Source organism: Oryza brachyantha, chromosome 1 (genome assembly GCF_000231095.2).
Source record: "Oryza brachyantha chromosome 1, ObraRS2, whole genome shotgun sequence".
Classification (NCBI taxonomy): domain Eukaryota; kingdom Viridiplantae; phylum Streptophyta; class Magnoliopsida; order Poales; family Poaceae; genus Oryza; species Oryza brachyantha.
Genome location: NC_023163.2, coordinates 13,130,593 through 13,149,481, shown reverse-complemented (window position 1 = coordinate 13,149,481; position 18,889 = coordinate 13,130,593). Strand labels below are relative to the sequence as shown.

Below are 18,889 nucleotides of genomic sequence, written 5' to 3'. Positions count from 1 at the left end.
ACTAGGGCGTGGACCCTCTCGAAATTCCGGTAAATGATATTTCGTCCCTTTATATGGAGCTAGATATCCCAGTCGATTTGGATAGCCCGAGTCAACAAGGTAAAATTTACTTGTCAGCATAAACATACCATGATATATTATTATATCATTGAAGCTAGTTATACAAGACTGTTAAACAGATAAATGAGAAGTTACCAGGTGGTGGATGAAGGAAGATAGCGGCATATTTGCGCAAAGCATCATTGGATACCCTCATATCATGTGCGGATCCAGACCATCCCGCAACAATAAATGTAAACCTCATGTCAAAGTCACAAATGGCCAAAACATTTTGCGTGGGATATTTATTTCTACCCACATGTTGAACCACCTTTGATGCGGGCACAACTACTGGTATATGTGTCCCATCTATTACACCAATGCAATTGTTGAAATGGGGCTCAAACCGGTCACCAAGTAGTCTTTGGTGAATAGTTGTAAAGTTTGGGTCTCTAGGTTTGACAAGATCTTTTGAAAGAAGATAAATACTATGCAACACTTCATTGAATTTTCTACTAATTGTTCCTTTTGACCTCTCAAATCAGTTCTTAACTTGAACAAATGATTGTGGAGCCCTAATGGTCCACAAAAACATTCCTAAAGCTTCAAGTGAATCCATCTTACTTGTTGACTTTAGACCATAAGATGAGACCAACAAATTATGTAACCTCTCAAAAAGTGGCCTACTCATTCTAAACATATCGTAACAGTCTTGAGGAACTTCAAGGTTTCTCGTAACCCAAGCATGGTCCGCTAAATTAGCTTCTTTATACTTTGACTTGCTCAAATAATTTTCAGCATACAACATACCAAATGATGTCAACACCGGCCCAAATTTTCTCATCATATCAAGTTGTCTGCTGGCAACAACAAAAGTTTCATCCTCATTCTCGTCGTCATCATCACTTCCATACATGCCCATCTACAAACAATGCAAGAAATGATATCACCCGAATAGTCATAGAAAGACCATATTGATGATCACTAAACATTTGTCTTACTAATGCATTTCATCCAATCCAAATTAAGGTGCCATATTACATGGCCAGTACATAAGTTCATGCAAATAAATAAGTAGCAGTCTTGGTAATACATATTGTCTCACAAAGTAAAAACAGAGATAACGAGTTCATGCAAAAAAAATAGTAGCTTTCTACTGCTGGCCTTCCTTCTCGCACCATCTCTTCAACCAAGAGAGTCTTCCCGCCTTGGTGGTAAGAGTCTTGAACATATCACGATGCTCAGATTTCACAAACAATCTTGTAGCCATGAAATGCTCCGCACTTCCTTCTGTTGCCCCACACTCCATCACCAAATCCATCACTTCCTTAATGGAATTGAACCTAAATTCACCTTGCATCACTTTGTTGGCAATATCATAATTGGTATCCATAGTGCTTTGAATATTCCTCATTATCCTAACCATCCTCATTATCCTAACCATGGGGTTCTTAACCTTCTTGTGTGGACTAGTGGCGGTGCTAGTTCGCTTCACTGGTTTTTTACCCAATGAGCAGTCTATCGGTGTGTTACCAAGGTCTTGTACATCACTAGTTCCATCATCCCTCTAACATTTTCTCCAGGTGCACAAGCAGAAGAATCATCAACTGCAACAGTACCAAACATTTCATCCAACAAATTTAAACATTTTGGTGGTCCATGTTGTAGCTTCCATTCAGAATGGCCCTAGAAATAATATATCAAATCTTTAATTATTGCAAGAACTTAAAATATTTTGATGAAAATAATGTACATGAGACATGAATTATTACCTTGGTGACTTTTTTCCAGTACTCATCAGGTGCAGTAACTGTTCCTTTTGCATGATCCCATCCAAGCCATGTGTCATTGAGGAGACCAAGCCAAAAGCTATACATGGATTTCAGCACATCCCACCGGTTCTTCAGTTGTGTCTTATTGTGTCTTAACCCTGTCTTTTGGAAGTACTTTTCGGCTATGATCTGGTACCCTCTAGGAGTCATTATCCCAATAGGCCTATTGCCGTCTTCAATTTGTTCTATGCATAGTTCACAAAATATCCTATTGTGTGTGCTAGACCAATCTGCTTTGTCAAGCTCCTCCTTCTATTTGATAGATCAAACACATCAAGGTTCAGTTAAATCCAATCTTCTTTTCTAATTCTTTTTGAAGACAATAATTTAATCTTATATTAGTGGGTAACATGAACTGTAGCTAGAGTAACTATTCTCTACTTTTGACCAATCATATGTAGTACAGTTTACTGCAGGGTATATATAATATTTCAATGTTCCATGATATTCATATTTGTTTAACTTTTCAGGTCAGCAGAACACAACACAACCTTGTTAAGAGCATGAAGCAGTCTGGTGAATTGGTGATGGTATTAAGACCAAACATCTTACTCGTGTAATTGGTAATCTTGATAAATTCCATGCAAAACCATACGGAACATTAATAGACGATGAGCAGAGGAAATTGCAATGATCTACCTGCTGCTTTTAAGGTCCTTAAGGGCAAGAAGGTGACAACAGAGAAACTACGAAAAGAATGTATCTATTGTCAGAAAGGTTCGCTGTGACTAATCCTTTCAATTTTTATTTGAAAGCCTTTTGTTTTGCCAGATCAAGGTCTCTTTTACTTGAATGTATGAAAAAATATAGTGAATGATATCATTGTTTTCCTACATTTACTGTGTCTTGTATTTTTCATGTATCATATCATACAAAGCAGCAAAGTTACTTTTTGATTTTTATCAATCAAATAGGACGAGCTTGACAAGGTACACATACACGTTAAATGCAATCAGATCAACCTAATCCTTGCAGTAGACGAATGCGTTAAACCTTAATTCTTGTAAAGAAATGAAGTAGACATACCATTCCATGAGGCACATTGTCCATTGTTTCTTCAGTGTAGTCATTGTCTGCACCAGCTGCTGCCTCGGCGTCGTCGAGAACAATTCCACTGCTGGAGGGCCGGGGTGGCATGTATGGAGCCTTGTTTCCTCGGCCACCACGCGCGGAAGGTTTAGTGGCCGGTCTCTTCCCACGTTCAGGTCCACCACCATGCCCACCACGGCGTCCACGGCCTCTGCAAGGGGAGAAACATTTGCCACCGCATGGAACACAGCGGCGCCATGGTGCTCAGCGCCAGTGCCATGGAGGATGGGTGATCCATTAGATCTGCCAATGCCATGGAGGTTGGGCGAGCCATGAAGATTTCCTGGATGTCCATCTTCGCTGACGCCGTGACCCTAAAATCCATCCGAGAAGCCGCCGGAGTCATGGAGGCCAGAAACACCGTGGATGCCTCCAGATTGGGATCCATTTTTCACCACTTCCTCACGGTATCGAAGGGCTTTCGAGAGGGAGTCCTCGCCATCTACAGAGTCCATCTCTGCCGGAATGGTTTATGGAGGTCACCGGATTCATCGTCGCTCGCCGGGTCTGCCACAAGCACACAACCGCCTCAACTCGCCAGGGCGACACCGCCGCACGCCCCACACGCCTCAGCTCGCTCGGCCTGACGCAGTGGTACGAGGTAGCAGGTCACGTAATTGTTTAGAACTAATTAAGGGTAGTGAGTCTTTTGCCATCTAATAAGCTGAAAAAGCTCCTCTTGGTAAGCTTATTGGATTATAATAATCCATCCTTCAGATTATAATAAGCTATAAAAATAATCTACTTGTTTCTTTCAGCTTACTAATAATAAGATAGAATATAATAATCTTAAGCTGAAAGAAACAGAGTCATAGTCACTGCATTCCGAATGCCCTAATTATGTTTAAACTCTCACGCCACCGAAAAGACCAAAATGCCCTAGGCTTTTCTACTATTGAAGGTTACCAGTTCAATCACCTTGCCTATCGTTCTTTTTCTCTGTCTCTCTCTCCCGTACGCGGCAGAGCCTCGCCGCAGCCGCGGCCGGCCGGCGAACTCCTCCCTCCGCGCTCTCCCTTGCGGCGGCGCCGGACGGGCTCCTCCCGGCTTGTTGGGAGTGGTGGTATAATAGCAGATTTCTCCTCCCGTCTCGTCTCCTCCCTGCTTCGCCCGCCGCCTGCGCCGATCTCCCGCCGAGCTCACCGGTGAGCATCCATCCATCCGTTACTCAGCCACATGCGTGTCTCAGAATCCTGTGAATGCTGCATCCGTACGCCGATGAGATGGTGGAGGGCGTACTGCTATGTCAGTGCCTGAGCCCTGCTGGTTAGGTAGTGCCTTCCGTATTTGTGGATCAATTTTGCTTCAGTTTTGGTGCACTCAAGGTGTTTGTATCATTGCCTACACGAGTTTGTGTCGTGTGCCCATTAATTTACTTGTTCAGATGCAGTATTTCATCAATTTTTTTCTCAGGTTTTCTTGTACTATGCAATATACAGTCCTATCCATTTTGATTTGATTGCATTGTGCTGGACAGGTAATAAACTTGACCGGAGATTGCTTCCCACTGCATTGCTGTCGTCGCTTCCCTCAAGCCTGTATCGCGCGCACGGCTCGGGTTCAAGGATGCGCCGCCTCTGCCGCCCAGCAGCCCACCTGCTTTGCTCTGCAAGGAGCACCCGCTCTGGGTATGCCTGCAACATTCTTGATGAAATGCCCCTGCCACCTTCCATGCTGCCACGCTGCATGTTACTGGTTCGCGTGCATCACTTGTTCGGCGGAATGCGAGGGCCAGGGTTCTGCACCACGGTAGGCTCCGAACCTGCTGGGGAGGTACGGTTCACGGTGGTGCCGTGCGATGCCCAGGAGGAGCTGGCCCCAGGCGTGTCTGAGGCCGCCGAAAGGGTCTGCCGTGTAGTGTCTGCCCAGCCAGAGCATAGAATTGCGCCAGCGCTTGATGCACTCGGGGTAACTGTCTCACCGCAGCTGGTGGCCGAGGTTCTCAAGAACCTGAGCAATGCTGGCATTCTTGCACTTGCTTTCTTCCGGTGGGCAGAGAGGCAGCAAGGCTTCAGATATTCAACCGAGGGATTCCATAATTTGATCGAAGCTCTCGGCAAGATCAAACAGTTCAAGCTGGTGTGGAGCTTGGTGGAGGCTATGCGATGTCGGCGCTGTCTGTCCAAGGACACATTCAGGATCATCGTCAGGAGGTATGCACGGGCCAGGAAGGTCAAGGAGGCTGTTGAGACATTTGAGAAGATGCCCAGTTTTGGGCTGAAAACGGACTTGTCAGATTACAACTGGCTGATTGATATATTGAGCAAGTCCAAGCAAGTGAAGAAGGCACATGCTATCTTCAAGGAGATGAAGAGAAAAGGTAGGTTCATACCTGATCTGAAGACATACACCGTCCTCATGGAAGGCTGGGGCCATGAGAAGGACTTGCTGATGCTCAAAGCAGTATACCAAGAAATGCTACATGCAGGCATTAAGCCTGATGTCGTTGCATATGGGATGCTAATCAGTGCATTTTGCAAGTCTGGCAGATGTGATGAGGCTATCAAGGTGTTCCATGAGATGGAAGAGAGAGGTTGCATGCCAAGCCCTCATATATACTGTATGCTTATCAATGGGCTTGGTTCGGCAGGGAGACTAGATGAAGCTTTGAAATATTTTCAACTCTCTAAAGAAAGTGGGTTCCCCATGGAAGTACCTACGTGCAATGCAGTTATTGGGGCTTACTGCAGAGTCTCAAAGTTTTCACATGCTTTCAGAATGGTTGATGAGATGAGAAAGAGTGGCATTGGGCCAAATGCCCGCACCTATGATATCATTCTCAACCATCTTATAAAATCTGAAAAGATAGAAGAGGCCTACAAACTATTCCAGGGAATGGAAACAGATGGCTGTGAGCCTCAGCTCAATACATATACAATGATGGTTGGTATGTTCTGTAGCAATGAAAGAGTTGATATGGCCTTGAAGGTCTGGAAGCAAATGAAAGAGAAGGGTGTTCTACCATGTATGCATATGTTTTCAGCATTGATCAATGGGTTATGCTTTGAAAACCGGCTGGAAGAAGCATGTGTATATTTCCAGGAGATGTTGGACAAAGGAATTAGGCCACCAGGTCAACTTTTTAGTAATCTGAAAGAAGCGCTTGAAGGAGGAGGCAGAATTAGCTTGGCACAGGAGATGGCTCAAAAGCTAGATATGTTACGTAAAACACCAATGCGTGGCTGAGTAATCAAGCACAATATAAGTTAGGACTCTTCAGTCATCAGAAAACAATATATCACTTTCAACTCTAGAAATGCTAGTGGTGTATTTTTACCGTCCTTGAAAATATAGCGAAAATTATCATATTTTATAGTGTATACCTTTGATATCCGTACTAGTTACCTGAATGTACCAAAATTTTATGCTAAAAATTTTGTGACTCCAGGTACTTCCCGAGTTCCTGTAAAATTTCTCAGAAGGTGTGTTTGTACAGACCGTGAACCTCTTGTTCTGCTACATCCGTATGTTTTTCAGGCATTACATTCAACTGCATTCACGAGGAATCCATCAGGTTTTTCCTTCATATGATCAGTCCGGATCACATGATTACTGCCAAAGGATTATCCATATCTATCCATATCGGTACCATATCTATCTACATCAATATCTGTAGGAGCTGACGTGGCATGATTGTGTGGCAGGGTGGACAACTGGGGTGGTAGGATTTCATCCTCTGATTTAACACAACTGTTCCTTCACAATTTTTTTAGCCAACTCGCATGTTGTGTTGTATATTTACTAAGGGTGCATCGGGTTGCTGCTAAGAGCGAATACAGTAAGATAGATATAGACATGTCCTAAGAATTGACACATCAAATTTATATTTACATAGAGGAGAGAATAGAATGGAGAAAAGAGAAAAAAACGGACTGCAAATTCGTAACTAGCTATATCACAAACTCCAAATAACCGTGCATGAGAAAAAGACTGGTCATGTATTATTTTAGAGTATATATATATATGATTACTATTACATGAACAATGGCAAAGCTATGATTCAGACTTAAAAGGGGGTTCAACTTAAACTAACTAATAAGCAACAATGATCAACAAAAACAAGTAAAATTCAAGCAGTTTACATGGCGTACAAACATATCTATATGTTTCGACCATATAAAAAATATTTCTGTGCCTATTATTTATAATTGGCTACATACATGATTTGTAAAGTTTTTAGTATGCTAAATTAAAATGGAGAGGTAAATTAAGTATTGGGACTTACGAAGAAATGGATATTAGTAGCAGTCAACAACGATAGGCTATCCGAAAAGTCAAGCCGTCCAAACGTTGTATTTCTTTGTTTTAGCTTGTTGCCGGATGCATCAATCACAATGGAAAAAAAAGGCATATACCTACAAGTTTGTTTGGGTATTCAAATGTAGTTAGTTTGGGGAGCTTAAATGAGTAGTACAGAGATGTGCTCATTTACACCCTTATTTTTCTCGGTTTTGCTAATAAGCCAAAATTTAAATTTTCAACCTTAAATTTAGAGTTGATTTTAAGTGTTTTTTACCGTAGTTTATTTTGCAGCATTGGTTTTTAAATCTCTAAGAACACATAGATAAAAGTATTATCCCTAAATTATTTTTTGTTTGTAAATATGTTATTTGGTTTTTTCCATAATTAGATAATTAATTAGTAGGACATAAATAGGAAATACATCATTAAGAGCAACTCCAACAGATTATATATAAGTATTTGGATAGCTAAATTTATACAAAATGTTCAAAAATATGCATCCAACAGAATGACTATTTTGCCTCGCTCGGTATTCTGCTCGGTTAAAAATTTTCCCCATTCGGCATATATCTAGAGCGAGTGGTGCTCGCTTTTCCCCCTTCCTGCGCACAGCGATAGCAGATCATGCCATGGGACCATGCGCACAGCCGCACAAAACCGGTTCTGACGATAGTTGAATTTTGTTATTGTTAATCACCGTGGGCCCACAAATGATGATGTGGAATAGATTCAAATATACAGAGTCCTGATTTTAGATAAGTTGTTAGATTATCTACCTGTTTATAAACCTTTTCACCTTTTTACAGATTTCTATACTAGTTAAATTTATATATTAATATTGCTAATATGTTGGAGTTGCTATTAGGGAGGCCAGCCTCCCTCCGTGGCTCGGCCCCTCCCTTGTCTTCTCTAGCTGAAGTGTTGACTATACACTTAGTAGACTCATTCTAAATGGGTGAAAACTCCTGTTTTTTTCATAAGCATACTTCCTAAATATTTTCCGAGCACACTTCCTGAATATTTTCCAAAAATTCTATAGGGAAGTCGCTTAATTATATTAATTTATTTTTTAAATTTAAAATAGTTAATACTCGATTAATCATGCACCAATGACTAAGCTCATTTTTGATGTCGTCGTCTTTTCTTCCTTCACTCGCTCTCAAACTCACCCTAAATTTAAAGATTTAAGCAGCGGAATCAAATTGCAATTTACTGCATTCAAACTTTCTGTTCAGACGGGTTGGCAAACTTCTCAACTGCATTGACAACATGAGTGATTAGTAGCCCCAAACAGTATTTTCTTTACTGTACTGGATTCATGTCTTAATGTACACAGACAGGATACATTACAAAACACAGCTTGAATTCGATCTCTCATAAGCCATTATTAAGAAAGGGAGGTCTAACCAGGATCTTCCTTATTTTTTTTGGGACTGATAAATAAGTTGAGATGTCGTTCCGTGGGTGTCCGTTCTAATTTCAATAGAGCATCTTCTATATGTATACATAACAACGAGGCAATAGCCAAAAGAACTGTAGAAAGCACATTGCTTATTACTAACTGGGAGCAGAGTTGTGGAATGATACAAACACCTTCAGTTCTTATGCTGCATTCTACCGCTTTCTGCGCCGGCATAAGGATCAATGATAATATTAATCACCGCTGGCTTCCTGGCACGAAATGACTCTGAAAGGGCGGATTTTAGCTCGTCAGGTGTCTCAACAAGATAACCTTTTCCTCCAAAAGCTTCCATCATTTTATGGTAAGCTGCGGCTGGCACGAAAGAAGTTGGGGCAGGATCATCTTTGTAGGGCCCGGTTATCTCATCAGGGCTTCTCCGATCACCACCATAAACACCATTGTTGTTGAAGACAATTGCAACTACAGGGAGCTGGTACCTCACTAATGTCTGAAAAGTTAATAACGAAGTATAAATGCACCTTTTGTAGAAAGTAGTGAAAATAAAACATAGCTATGTAACACTGCCATTTTAATCAAAGTGAAATTACTATCTCTGTTCCAAAATATAATCATTAATAGGTTTGGCAGGGATTAATCTTGAGAAGAAAATACTATCGTGTCCATCAATAAATAAGAAATGAATGGTGGTGGGACGATAGGTAAGGATAAAACGGAAAGAATTTTGAATAGAAACTAACTGATAGGACAAGTAGTACTATGAATAGTACCAGAAATACTTACATTATAATATAAAATTCAAATTCTAGAATTGCTTACATTCTGGAATGAAGGGAGCAGTTAGCAGGCAGAAAAACAGTGAGGTTTTGTCTCATCCTACTACTTGAGAGGCAAAAAACATAAAATGGCCAAACTAATTAGAACAAGAGGGATTTAGGTTATTGGAAGGTATTGAGAGGTATATATACCTTGTGGTGTTAATCAGGACAATAATACCTATACATCCTATGCACCGGAGGAAATTTAGGTATGCAGAAGTGAATTTCAAATCCTAATCCTACCTGTGGGACTATTTTTGATATCTCCCTTGCTGGGGACTGGGGAGGTATATACCACCCAAGGATGGTAGAAAACCTCACAGCAAGGGCAAGATGAAGGCCAGCTACATAAGCAAGATGTTAGGGGAACAATTGAATGTCACCTAATGAAGATAACTAGTTGATAAAGTTGACCTGAATCGGGTTGAAATTTGATATCGCATCAACAACATTTAGGCTCCCAATATAAAGCAGGCTTCCTTGCTCGAATATGACCTTAATAACACTCATAAGGGCCCCAGTTCCCACAAATATTTACTCTGTTGAAGGACTTATGCACAGTTAGTTCAATAGCGGAACACTTTCACCAGATAAAAATGCCCAAAAGAGTCCGTCTCGTCCTCTGTTAGGTAATGACAGGGAACCTTCTCTGCTTGCTCCTTCCCTTTCATGGCAACAAGGCAACATTCTGTGATTGCTCCTGCCCTTACATGGCGATGACTACACAAATTTCTTGGTCATAAGCACTAAAACCCAATGGCTCTGCTTTCTCCCCTGTCCATGGCAATAATGAAGAGGAGCTGAGGCTGTTGCGACTATGGAGGTGACAGATCAGGGTGAATCAGCGGTGGGCTTTGGGGGGCATGTGGCAATAGTGGCCGCCATACTCATGGTCATAGTGCACATGCACACACTCATCCTTGAGAAGCATATCAGATGTCTGCCTGCATGGACAGCTTGGATGCAACGTGGCTTCAACTGTGTCAACGAGGCCATTGTGATGGGGATCAGGTTCCGCTTATACAACTCGAAAAAACCAGTACAAGTGGAATATACTACTAATAGAAACTGTTGGATATGATATAGATTTGAGTTTTGAAATGAACTTGTGGTGCAAATGGGAGGTGCAGAAAAGTAGTGGGTATTACTTCGTACCACTGAAAAAGCTACGGTAGGGATGCAGTTTTCTATAAATTAATTGTACAAGATCAAATATGCATTTACTCTATTGAACAAGATTACGCAGTCTGTTAGAAGTCAGGACATATTAAGACGCTAGATCACATAATTTGATTTACACGCTTCCATTGTTGTCTGACCCACACATTTTGCCAAATAATATCCATCTACTGAGTAATAGTATCAAACCACACAAATTTTCAAACAGTTATAGTAATACTCATGTGAATTATACATTGAGTATGAGTAATATCCTATACTCTGAATTTAGGGATATTTCACTAATAATTCATCTAGTGGGCTAAACATTATATACACAATCCTGTTCATTAAGCAAGCTATACAATTTTCACATCGGATATAGGCATATAGCGCAGCACAATAAAAGGATATTATCAGCTTGGAAAGGTCTTACCTAACAGCTGGGCTTCAATTATATAATTGAAGCATACACATTTTGTTACGACAATTTTGAGAATTATATTTTTTTAAAAAAATTATGTACTTAATGTAAGAAAACACATGGTTATCATTAGTACAGAATTGCTTGGTTGCCAATTGGCAATATGGCAAGATAGGCCTTATGTAAAATGCTGAAACTTTAGGTTCCCTATACAATGTATAACTTAGGTCCTGATTTTTTTAATTCTATAAGAAACTGTTTGTTCATGTTATGCCAAAGTCCAATGATATTACAAAGGTATAACTGCGATCAATATAATAATAAATAAATGAGATCAATATAGAAATAAATATGTTTAAATTGTACGGAAGATATGGGAAGTGCAGAATGTGGAAGCATCTATTCATATATTGTGAACATATATTGCCTGAAAATATCAGGTTGATCATAATGAATTGCTAAGAGGATCCTCTAGATATTCTCTGTCCTGCTTCCACTCTGTCCCAAAGACTAACTAAAACCAAGTGAGTCATGTTTTCAGTGAACACTTTCCATTTAAGATTAAGGAGAAGATTTTTTTTTTACCAAACATATGTGGATCAAATCACGTCAGATAATAAGAAGAAATATTTCTCAGTATCAATCCCCTTCCTCCTCATTCTTTGAAAATCAGAAGGATTCTTTTTCAAGTTTCCATTTATTCATTTGAAATTTGGGCTCTTCTATCTTTGACTTATATTTTTGGCTTATTCTTTATTTATTTCATTTCAATTCGGCCTTTTTATTTAAATATACAACCAGCACAGCTGTAAATTATACATAATCATTGGGCACATTATTTAAATTCCATGACATCCTTGTAACTTGTCTATCCATTAGAGGATTTTATTTGCATGATATCACATTGTCAAAACTTTGGGGATTTGTTAGTTATAGTTGGCACTTGGCAGTCTTATAGTTATAATAATTATATGGTTGATAGTTATTACTGTAGAGAATTGCTTACCAATATTGATATTATCATAGCATGTTTAATCAACTACTTTTTATCCTTATCACAAAAGAATATTACTCGCACTTCATAACAGCATGGCGGGGAAAAATTAAAGGATAAGAGCCAAGTAAGGTGCTAATAATAGTGTTGCGCAAATGAAATTAAATAAGTTGTGAATTGTGGTAGCTGTTTGATCTGTGAAAGTGGAATAGGAATGCTATATTCATACCTCAACCTCCATTGCACTGAATCCAAATCCAGAATCACCCTCCACAGCAACCACAAGTCGGTCAGGCTCAGCCACTGCAGCTGCAACACAGAACCCCAACCCAACCCCCATTGTCCCCCATGTCCCTGCATCCAGTCTAGTCCTCGGCTCATTCTGCACAAGCACTGCCCTACCAACATCCATGGTGTTTGCCCCTTCTGAAACCACTATAGGAGCAGGGCTTCCCTCCGCAAGGATAGCATCCCGGATAATCCGCATAGGTGTCAGGAAATTGAATGGCATAACATCCTTGGCAAGCTGAGCCTCCATCTTAAGAACATTGCCCTTGGCCTTCTTGGTGATTGCTTCAATCCATGGGTGCGATGGAGCCAAGCAGAATGGCTGGTCCTTGATCTCCCTATTGATAAGCCCCACCACCCGCTTCGCGTCCCCAACAAGCCCAACGTGTGGCTTCCGGAGCTCAATCTCCTCCTCGCAGACATCCACAAGTATGAATTTCACATCCTTGGACCACTTAGGTGGCTCGCCGAAGTGAAGCAACCAATTAAGCCTAGCACCGACGACCAGCGCCACATCGCATTGCCCAATGGCGAGGGAGCGTGCCGCGGTGGCGGACAGTGGGTGCGTGTCGGGCACAACCCCCTTCCCCATCGGCGTCGGGAGGAAGGGGATGCCCGTGGTATCCACCAGCTTCCGGATGGCGTCCTCGGCGCGGGCATAAGCCGCGCCCTTCCCAAACACAACCAGAGGCCGCTCCGCGCGCCGGAGCAGCTCCGCTGCCTTCTCGATTCCGTCCTCCAGGGACTTGTGCTTGGGTGGGGATGGATCGGGTTTGGCCGAATCGGCGGCTGCGGCGTCTATGAGGGCGGAGGCCTCGGATTCCGTGAGGGTTTGGTGGAGGACGTCGGAAGGGAGGTCGAGGTAGCAGCCGCCGGGGCGGCCGGAGACGGTGGCAGCGAGGGCCTGGAAGACGAGGCGGGGGATGTCGGCGATGGTGGTTGCCTTGACGGCGAGCTTGACGAAAGGCTCGGTGGCGGCGATCTGGTCGAGCTCCTGAAAGTCGCCCTTGCCGGCGTCCGGCTGGGAGCAGGAGCCGGAGACCATGAGGAGCGGCCATGCGTTGGCGGTGGCGTGGGAGAGGCCCGCGAGGCCGTGGACGCAGCCGGGGCCGGAGACGGTGAGGAGCAGGCCGGGGGCGCCGGTGAGGAAGCCGTACGCGGCGGCGGCGTAGCCCGCGGACTGCTCGTTGCGGAAGGCGAGGAAGCGGACGCCAGCGGCCGCGGCGCGCGAGGCGAGGGAGGTGACCGGGATGCCCACCACCCCGAACATGTGCCGCGCCCCGGCCGCCGCCAGCGCGCGCCCCGCCAGCGCGCTGCCGTCGACCTTCGCGCCCGTGTCGGTCGCCATCTCTCCCCCTTCTCCCTAGGCTTGGGCTGCCTGAGCAGCTAGCTGGCTGGCTCAAGGTTTATAGCGGGAGCCGGCGGCGGAGAGGCGCCGCGACGGCGAGGCAGATGAGGCTGACGCTAGGAAGGCGCGGTTGCATCTGGACGACGCAGCTCCAACGATAGAAATATCCTAATCACACTCGTGCGCTTGCTTGCTCTCTCGCTCGCTTGACCACAGTTGTCATCTTGCGGTCAAACTGTATCTGTTTTATTTTCTTTTCTGGTATCATTTTATTACGTACTGTCTCCTCCGTTTTCATCGCATAGGATTTTGAATTTTTTATTACAACTTTTAACTATTCGTCTTATTTAAAACTTTAGTACAAATATAAAAAATAATAAGTCGTGGTTAAAGTTCTTTTGATAATAAAGTAAGTCACAAGCAAAATAAATGATATTTTCATAATTTTTTAAATAAGATAAATGGTTAAACATTACAACCAAGAAAGTTAAACATCCCGTATTATGAAATGGAGGGACTCCCATCTTTTGGTTCAGGAATCAGGATGCAGATGTCGCTGTTAAAATTCAAATTTGTGATTTTAATTGTAGAATTACTTTTAAGATCTTTTTATTGTAGTTTTTTTTCTATTGACCACATATTGTTATGTTTTAACCTAAATGTAATGTTTCCATGTCTAGGTCATTATAAACCCAACAATAATGTTTTAATCATATATTATTGGGACAATTGCAAATTTTACCTTAAAACTTTGATCTCTCTATGCTTTATTAAATATTATCAATATTTCACTTGTAGTTACATGTGAATGACCAAAAGGAGGATGACCTTGGACCTCTTCATTAACTAGGAATATTTGAAAGTGCATTATGTACTTGCCACTAGTTTTATCTCGAATTCAAAAAAATACCAGATTTGCATCTCTTTCTAAAATTATAACCCGATTTACAACACTTCCATATTTTTCCACTAGAACTACGAATTGTTTTTAGAGAAAATCTAAAAAATATTATTGACAAACGTCTAAGTCTAAAAAATATCATTAACGAATACGGGTTCTAAGAAATATCATCATACAAATGATTTTGTCTGAGAAATACCATTGCCGTTAGGTTTCATCCATTTTTTTGCCATTAAATACAATGTTTATACTATAACACTTAACGGAAAAAGTTGACGGAACCCTAACGACGATGACATTTCTTAGACAAAATTCATTTGTATGATGGAATTTTGTAGAACTCACGCTTGTCGATGGTATTTCTTAGAATTAAGTATTTGACAATGATATTTGTTAGATTTTCTCTTATTTTTACCAACGAGTAAGGTCGTCGGTCCAACACAACCTCCAACGGGTTCAGCCCTCCATCCTACCGCCAATATGTCCATCCGTCAATTGATCCCATTGCCATTAACGAGCTTGAGAAGTGTTCCATCCACGGTGTGAGAGGTGAACTCCTCTAATAGGGGATCATGGGAGACAACCCCCTTCTTTGAGGGTTCGACCTAGGGAACACGATCAACATGGTTGTAGCAACTAGCAAGTGTGAGATAGATCTGGTCACGGTGAGCAAGAATGAAGGCAAGGGTGGACTACACGAAAGTATAAAATCCTACTTCCTGTGGCATTTGTATGATTTAGTGGTTGTTTGGATCCAGGGACTTTTTTAGTCCCTTATCATATCGGATGTTTGGACATTAATTAGGAGTATTAAATATTAACGGATAACAAAACTAATTACATAAATAAAGGCTATTTCGTTAGACAAATTTTTTAAGCCTAATTAATCCACAATTAGCAAATGTTTACTGTAGCATCACATTCACTAATTATGGACTAATTAGGCTCAATAGATTCGTCTCGCGAAATAGTCTAGAGTATAGGGTGGGTTTTATTAATAGTCTATATTTAATACTTTTAATTAGTGTCCAAACATTCGATGTGATAGAGACTTAATAAAAGTCCCTGGGATCAAAAAGGGTCTTAGTCTATGTGCTCCCTTAGGCATGACCCTTCTTTTGGTACTTTAATTGCTTTAAAAGATATATCGCAGCACTGTGAAAAAGGATGGCTACAAGGATCTAATTGATGTTGCTCGTGGCTCTAGGGGATCCACTTAATGACAAGATGTCAAACTTGTAGATGGTTGGCGACAACATGAGCGACTTGGGTGTAGACAAATGCCCCATCCATTTGCTCTCGGATCTAGGCAGTTCACACAATAGTCGAGGCAAATGGTGTGAATCCATCCACCACGGCTTGCCACATGCCTCGTCTTGATCCTAATTAAGTGTAATGATGATGTGATGGTTATGTCGTATGTGACTAAAGGGGTGTATGTGCGTCCTTTGGATGAAAGGAAGCATTCTTGTCCCCATTAATACCACGACAGGGAACAAGGTGCAACACCCTATTTTGGCAAGCTTGGTGTTAGACACTGGCGCCATTAATGTTAGCCTCTATGTGAAGCTACTACTCCGCAACTTTGCCATCGAGCAAGAAAAAGGGGTTTGATCTAGGTCGATGGGCATCGGGATGCCCTAACGCTTGCTTATTCCCATATCACCGACACGTTGCATCATCAATGACTCAATGTGAGAACCGTGGGAGCGTGAGATAGGAAGCAACCGAAGGGCGCGAGGAGCGCACATACGGCATGGTCGCTAGTGGCTGCGGGTGGTGACTGATGAATTAATGTATGGGTCTTAGCCCATATGAAGATCAATTCTTTGAAAAATCACAAAAGTCTACCTTATGAGATGGCATGTGAGGAAGTTTAGTATCACCTTGCTTATTCTAAGAGAGGGAGACCTCCTTATAAGGGGGATGATGTCCTAGCCATTTGAGGCATGTGTAGTGGAGAGAACAAGAGGGACACACGTGTGCTCGATCACCTGATCCGTCCTAGTGCGCGTGTACGCAACTTGCGCGTAAATGGTCCGCCAAAATTGGGCCTCCTCCTTGCGTAGATGCAACTATCTTTTGTAGTTTTGTTTTGCTGCAACTCGATTGTGATTTGGATTTGTTTTATGCGAGTATCCCGATGCAAGTCATTCGTGATTACCTCTGTCGGAGGCTGAGCTCCTCAAGCAGGAATTCACTGAACCCCCTTTGTGAGTTTGGCCCAAGGGTACAAGGTTGAGTCCAAAAAAGCCCTGTGAAAAGAGAGTACGCAAGAGGAATTATAGGTTCGGGCTGCCGGGAGGCGTAACACCCTACTCCTATTATTTGAGCACTATGCGAGTAAATGCGTACAAGCTTATGAGGGAATGTTCTACGGTGTGTCTTCTTTGTCCGTCCCCTTCCTAACGGTTGGGCAGGGTCTCCTTTTATAGTAGAAAGGGAACACCACAATTGCCATGGTCTTACCAACTACCGATGCACAGGCTATCATTACGCTACTGTTAATAGCTCCTCATCACGTTCGGTCGACGTCATGGCCATCGCTGGTGTCACGCGGCTCCTGTTTAATCCCGTCCGTCAGAGAGTAGGTGTGGTGGGCTGCCATGCTGCCCTCGCTGAGTCCCATCAGTCAAAAGGCTGACGGAGGGGACGACCACGCCTCTTCCTGCCTAGTTTCATCGGTCAGTGTCTAGACCTTAGGACCAGCAGTCACTCGGACCTAGTGGTCCGAACAGGGTAGCCACCCTTTTTCCTCTGCAGCTGTCCGTCGCATTAAATGCGACGACGACGGAGTAGGAACAGTCTATCCCGAAATGACCGGGGCGTCACCGCCCTGTCAGGGACACATGTCCACTTTTTGCCTCTTTTTCTGTGGGGGGCAACAGGGGGCGCATGCACGCCTATGATGCATTTAATGCGGCGCAAGCGCACGTCCTCACGGTGAGGTGGGACTGGTGCCGACCTGGCCCATCGTGCTTCGTGCCAAAATTATTCGTGCCGGCCCGACCCAATTTTCTCACTATGCCGTGCCATGCCGGCACGCGAGGATGATGCCAGGGCCCAAACCCGGCCCAAAAGCATATCGTGCTTGTTTGGGCCGTGCCGGCCCAAGCACGTCCCAGTACAGGTTGTCTAGTCTACTGTCGTATTGTCATATCATATACGGTGGTCCATGCGTCAAAGGCATTAAGCCACCAATGTCGGGTCGTATTTAAGCATCGAACTAGAGGAATCGTCGTATCGACAAAGTGATTGCGTCCGTGTGAGTACGTGGCATTGTCTATGAGACAGACATGTCGAGTAGCACATGGATATAGCGTTAACATGACCAATGCCCTAGAAATAAAATCGACCTATTGTAGAAGCATGGTCCAGGAAGAAAATTGGTCTGGCGTGAATGTTTCGTGCCTCTATTGGGCTGTGCTGGCCCAAGCCCGGCCCAATGATCGTGTCGTGCCATGCCGCCCAACGTGCTTGTGTTCCAGGCCCAAGCCTGGCCCGTGGTCGTGTCGTGCCTGGCCCGGTCCAATTTGTGTTGGGCCGTGCCGTGCTTTCTGTCGTGCCAGGCCACCATGCCTTGGGCCGGCCCAGGAAAGCACGGCCCAATTCCCAATGCCCAGGACCTCACCCATCATGCCGACGGTGCACGCCCCAGGCCCCCTCCCATTACAATAAATGCGGTAGTTGGGTGCCAGGGCTAAGTCCGTCGTGCAGTGGGCCCCATAGCGCCCGAGCGGTGCGTTTGGGGGGGTCGGGAACGCCCTCGATCCCTCTGCTCGGTCAGCCACCCTTGAGGGCCCGACCCCGGGGGTGTGTGCTTCCTGGGACCCAACCCCCTTTCCTTTCGGGCCTTGGAGTTCCCAGGCCCACGGCCGCTACGCGCCAACCACGCGGGGGATACCTCCGGCCCATATCTCTGACAACCTCCCCTTCTTGGAGGTCGATAGTTACGCAGTGTTAGGACCAAACTTTATAATCCGCAACAAATCCATGCTTCACTAAATGCGATCTGATTACATCTCGAACAATGCACATTTTCTAATTGTTGCCATCAACACACGAACAATGTATTTCCTTTCTACCCACTATCCAAGCATGTGCCCTGGTCAATTCAATAAATTTAGAAACCTCATTTATGTATGACTAGTAAAATCTTAGCATATCGTATATGCATGGCCTACCATATAAAAATTCAAACAAAGTTAATTAATAACAAACATGCAAAAGAACTAGTATCAATTACAGAATAAAGCCTATAGGCCACAAATACGGTACATATGAATCATAATTAATTTGTTAATAATGAAGGAAATGTGGATAAAAAAACACATCT

At 43.2% G+C, this 18,889-nt stretch overlaps 2 protein-coding genes and 1 pseudogene across 2 annotated transcripts; 1 reads left to right on the top strand and 2 right to left on the bottom strand.

Annotated features, from left to right (window-relative positions):
- Nucleotides 1-1,224: 1,224 nt before the first annotated feature.
- On the bottom strand, nt 1,225-3,008 carry LOC102721413 (annotated as a pseudogene).
- A 910-nt stretch (nt 3,009-3,918) lies between these two features.
- LOC102710821 (pentatricopeptide repeat-containing protein At1g71060, mitochondrial) lies at nt 3,919-6,457 on the top strand. Its single transcript, XM_006644145.3, has 2 exons — nt 3,919-4,105; nt 4,438-6,457. Exon 2 carries the CDS (start codon nt 4,527-4,529, stop codon nt 6,144-6,146), a length of 1,620 nt encoding a protein of 539 aa, XP_006644208.1. The 5' UTR covers nt 3,919-4,105; nt 4,438-4,526; the 3' UTR covers nt 6,147-6,457.
- Nucleotides 6,458-8,479: 2,022 nt separating this feature from the next.
- On the bottom strand, nt 8,480-13,802 carry LOC102721129 (2-hydroxyacyl-CoA lyase). Its single transcript, XM_040522345.1, has 2 exons — nt 12,246-13,802; nt 8,480-9,112 (listed from the first exon to the last, which is right to left on the bottom strand). The coding sequence occupies exons 1-2, from the start codon at nt 13,650-13,652 to the stop codon at nt 8,798-8,800; spliced, it is 1,722 nt and encodes a 573-aa protein (XP_040378279.1). The 5' UTR covers nt 13,653-13,802; the 3' UTR covers nt 8,480-8,797.
- Nucleotides 13,803-18,889: the final 5,087 nt, after the last annotated feature.

Excerpts from the sequence above, each read along its gene's own strand:
- LOC102710821 (XM_006644145.3), top strand. The coding sequence starts at position 4,527 with ATGCGCCGCCTCTGCCGCCCAGCAGCCCACCTGCTTTGCTCTGCAAGG.
- LOC102721129 (XM_040522345.1), bottom strand. The coding sequence starts at position 13,652 with ATGGCGACCGACACGGGCGCGAAGGTCGACGGCAGCGCGCTGGCGGGG. Across the intron at positions 9,113-12,245 it reads TCAGTGCAATGGAGGTTGAG|ACATTAGTGAGGTACCAGCT; the intron begins GTATGAATATAG and ends TTAACTTTTCAG.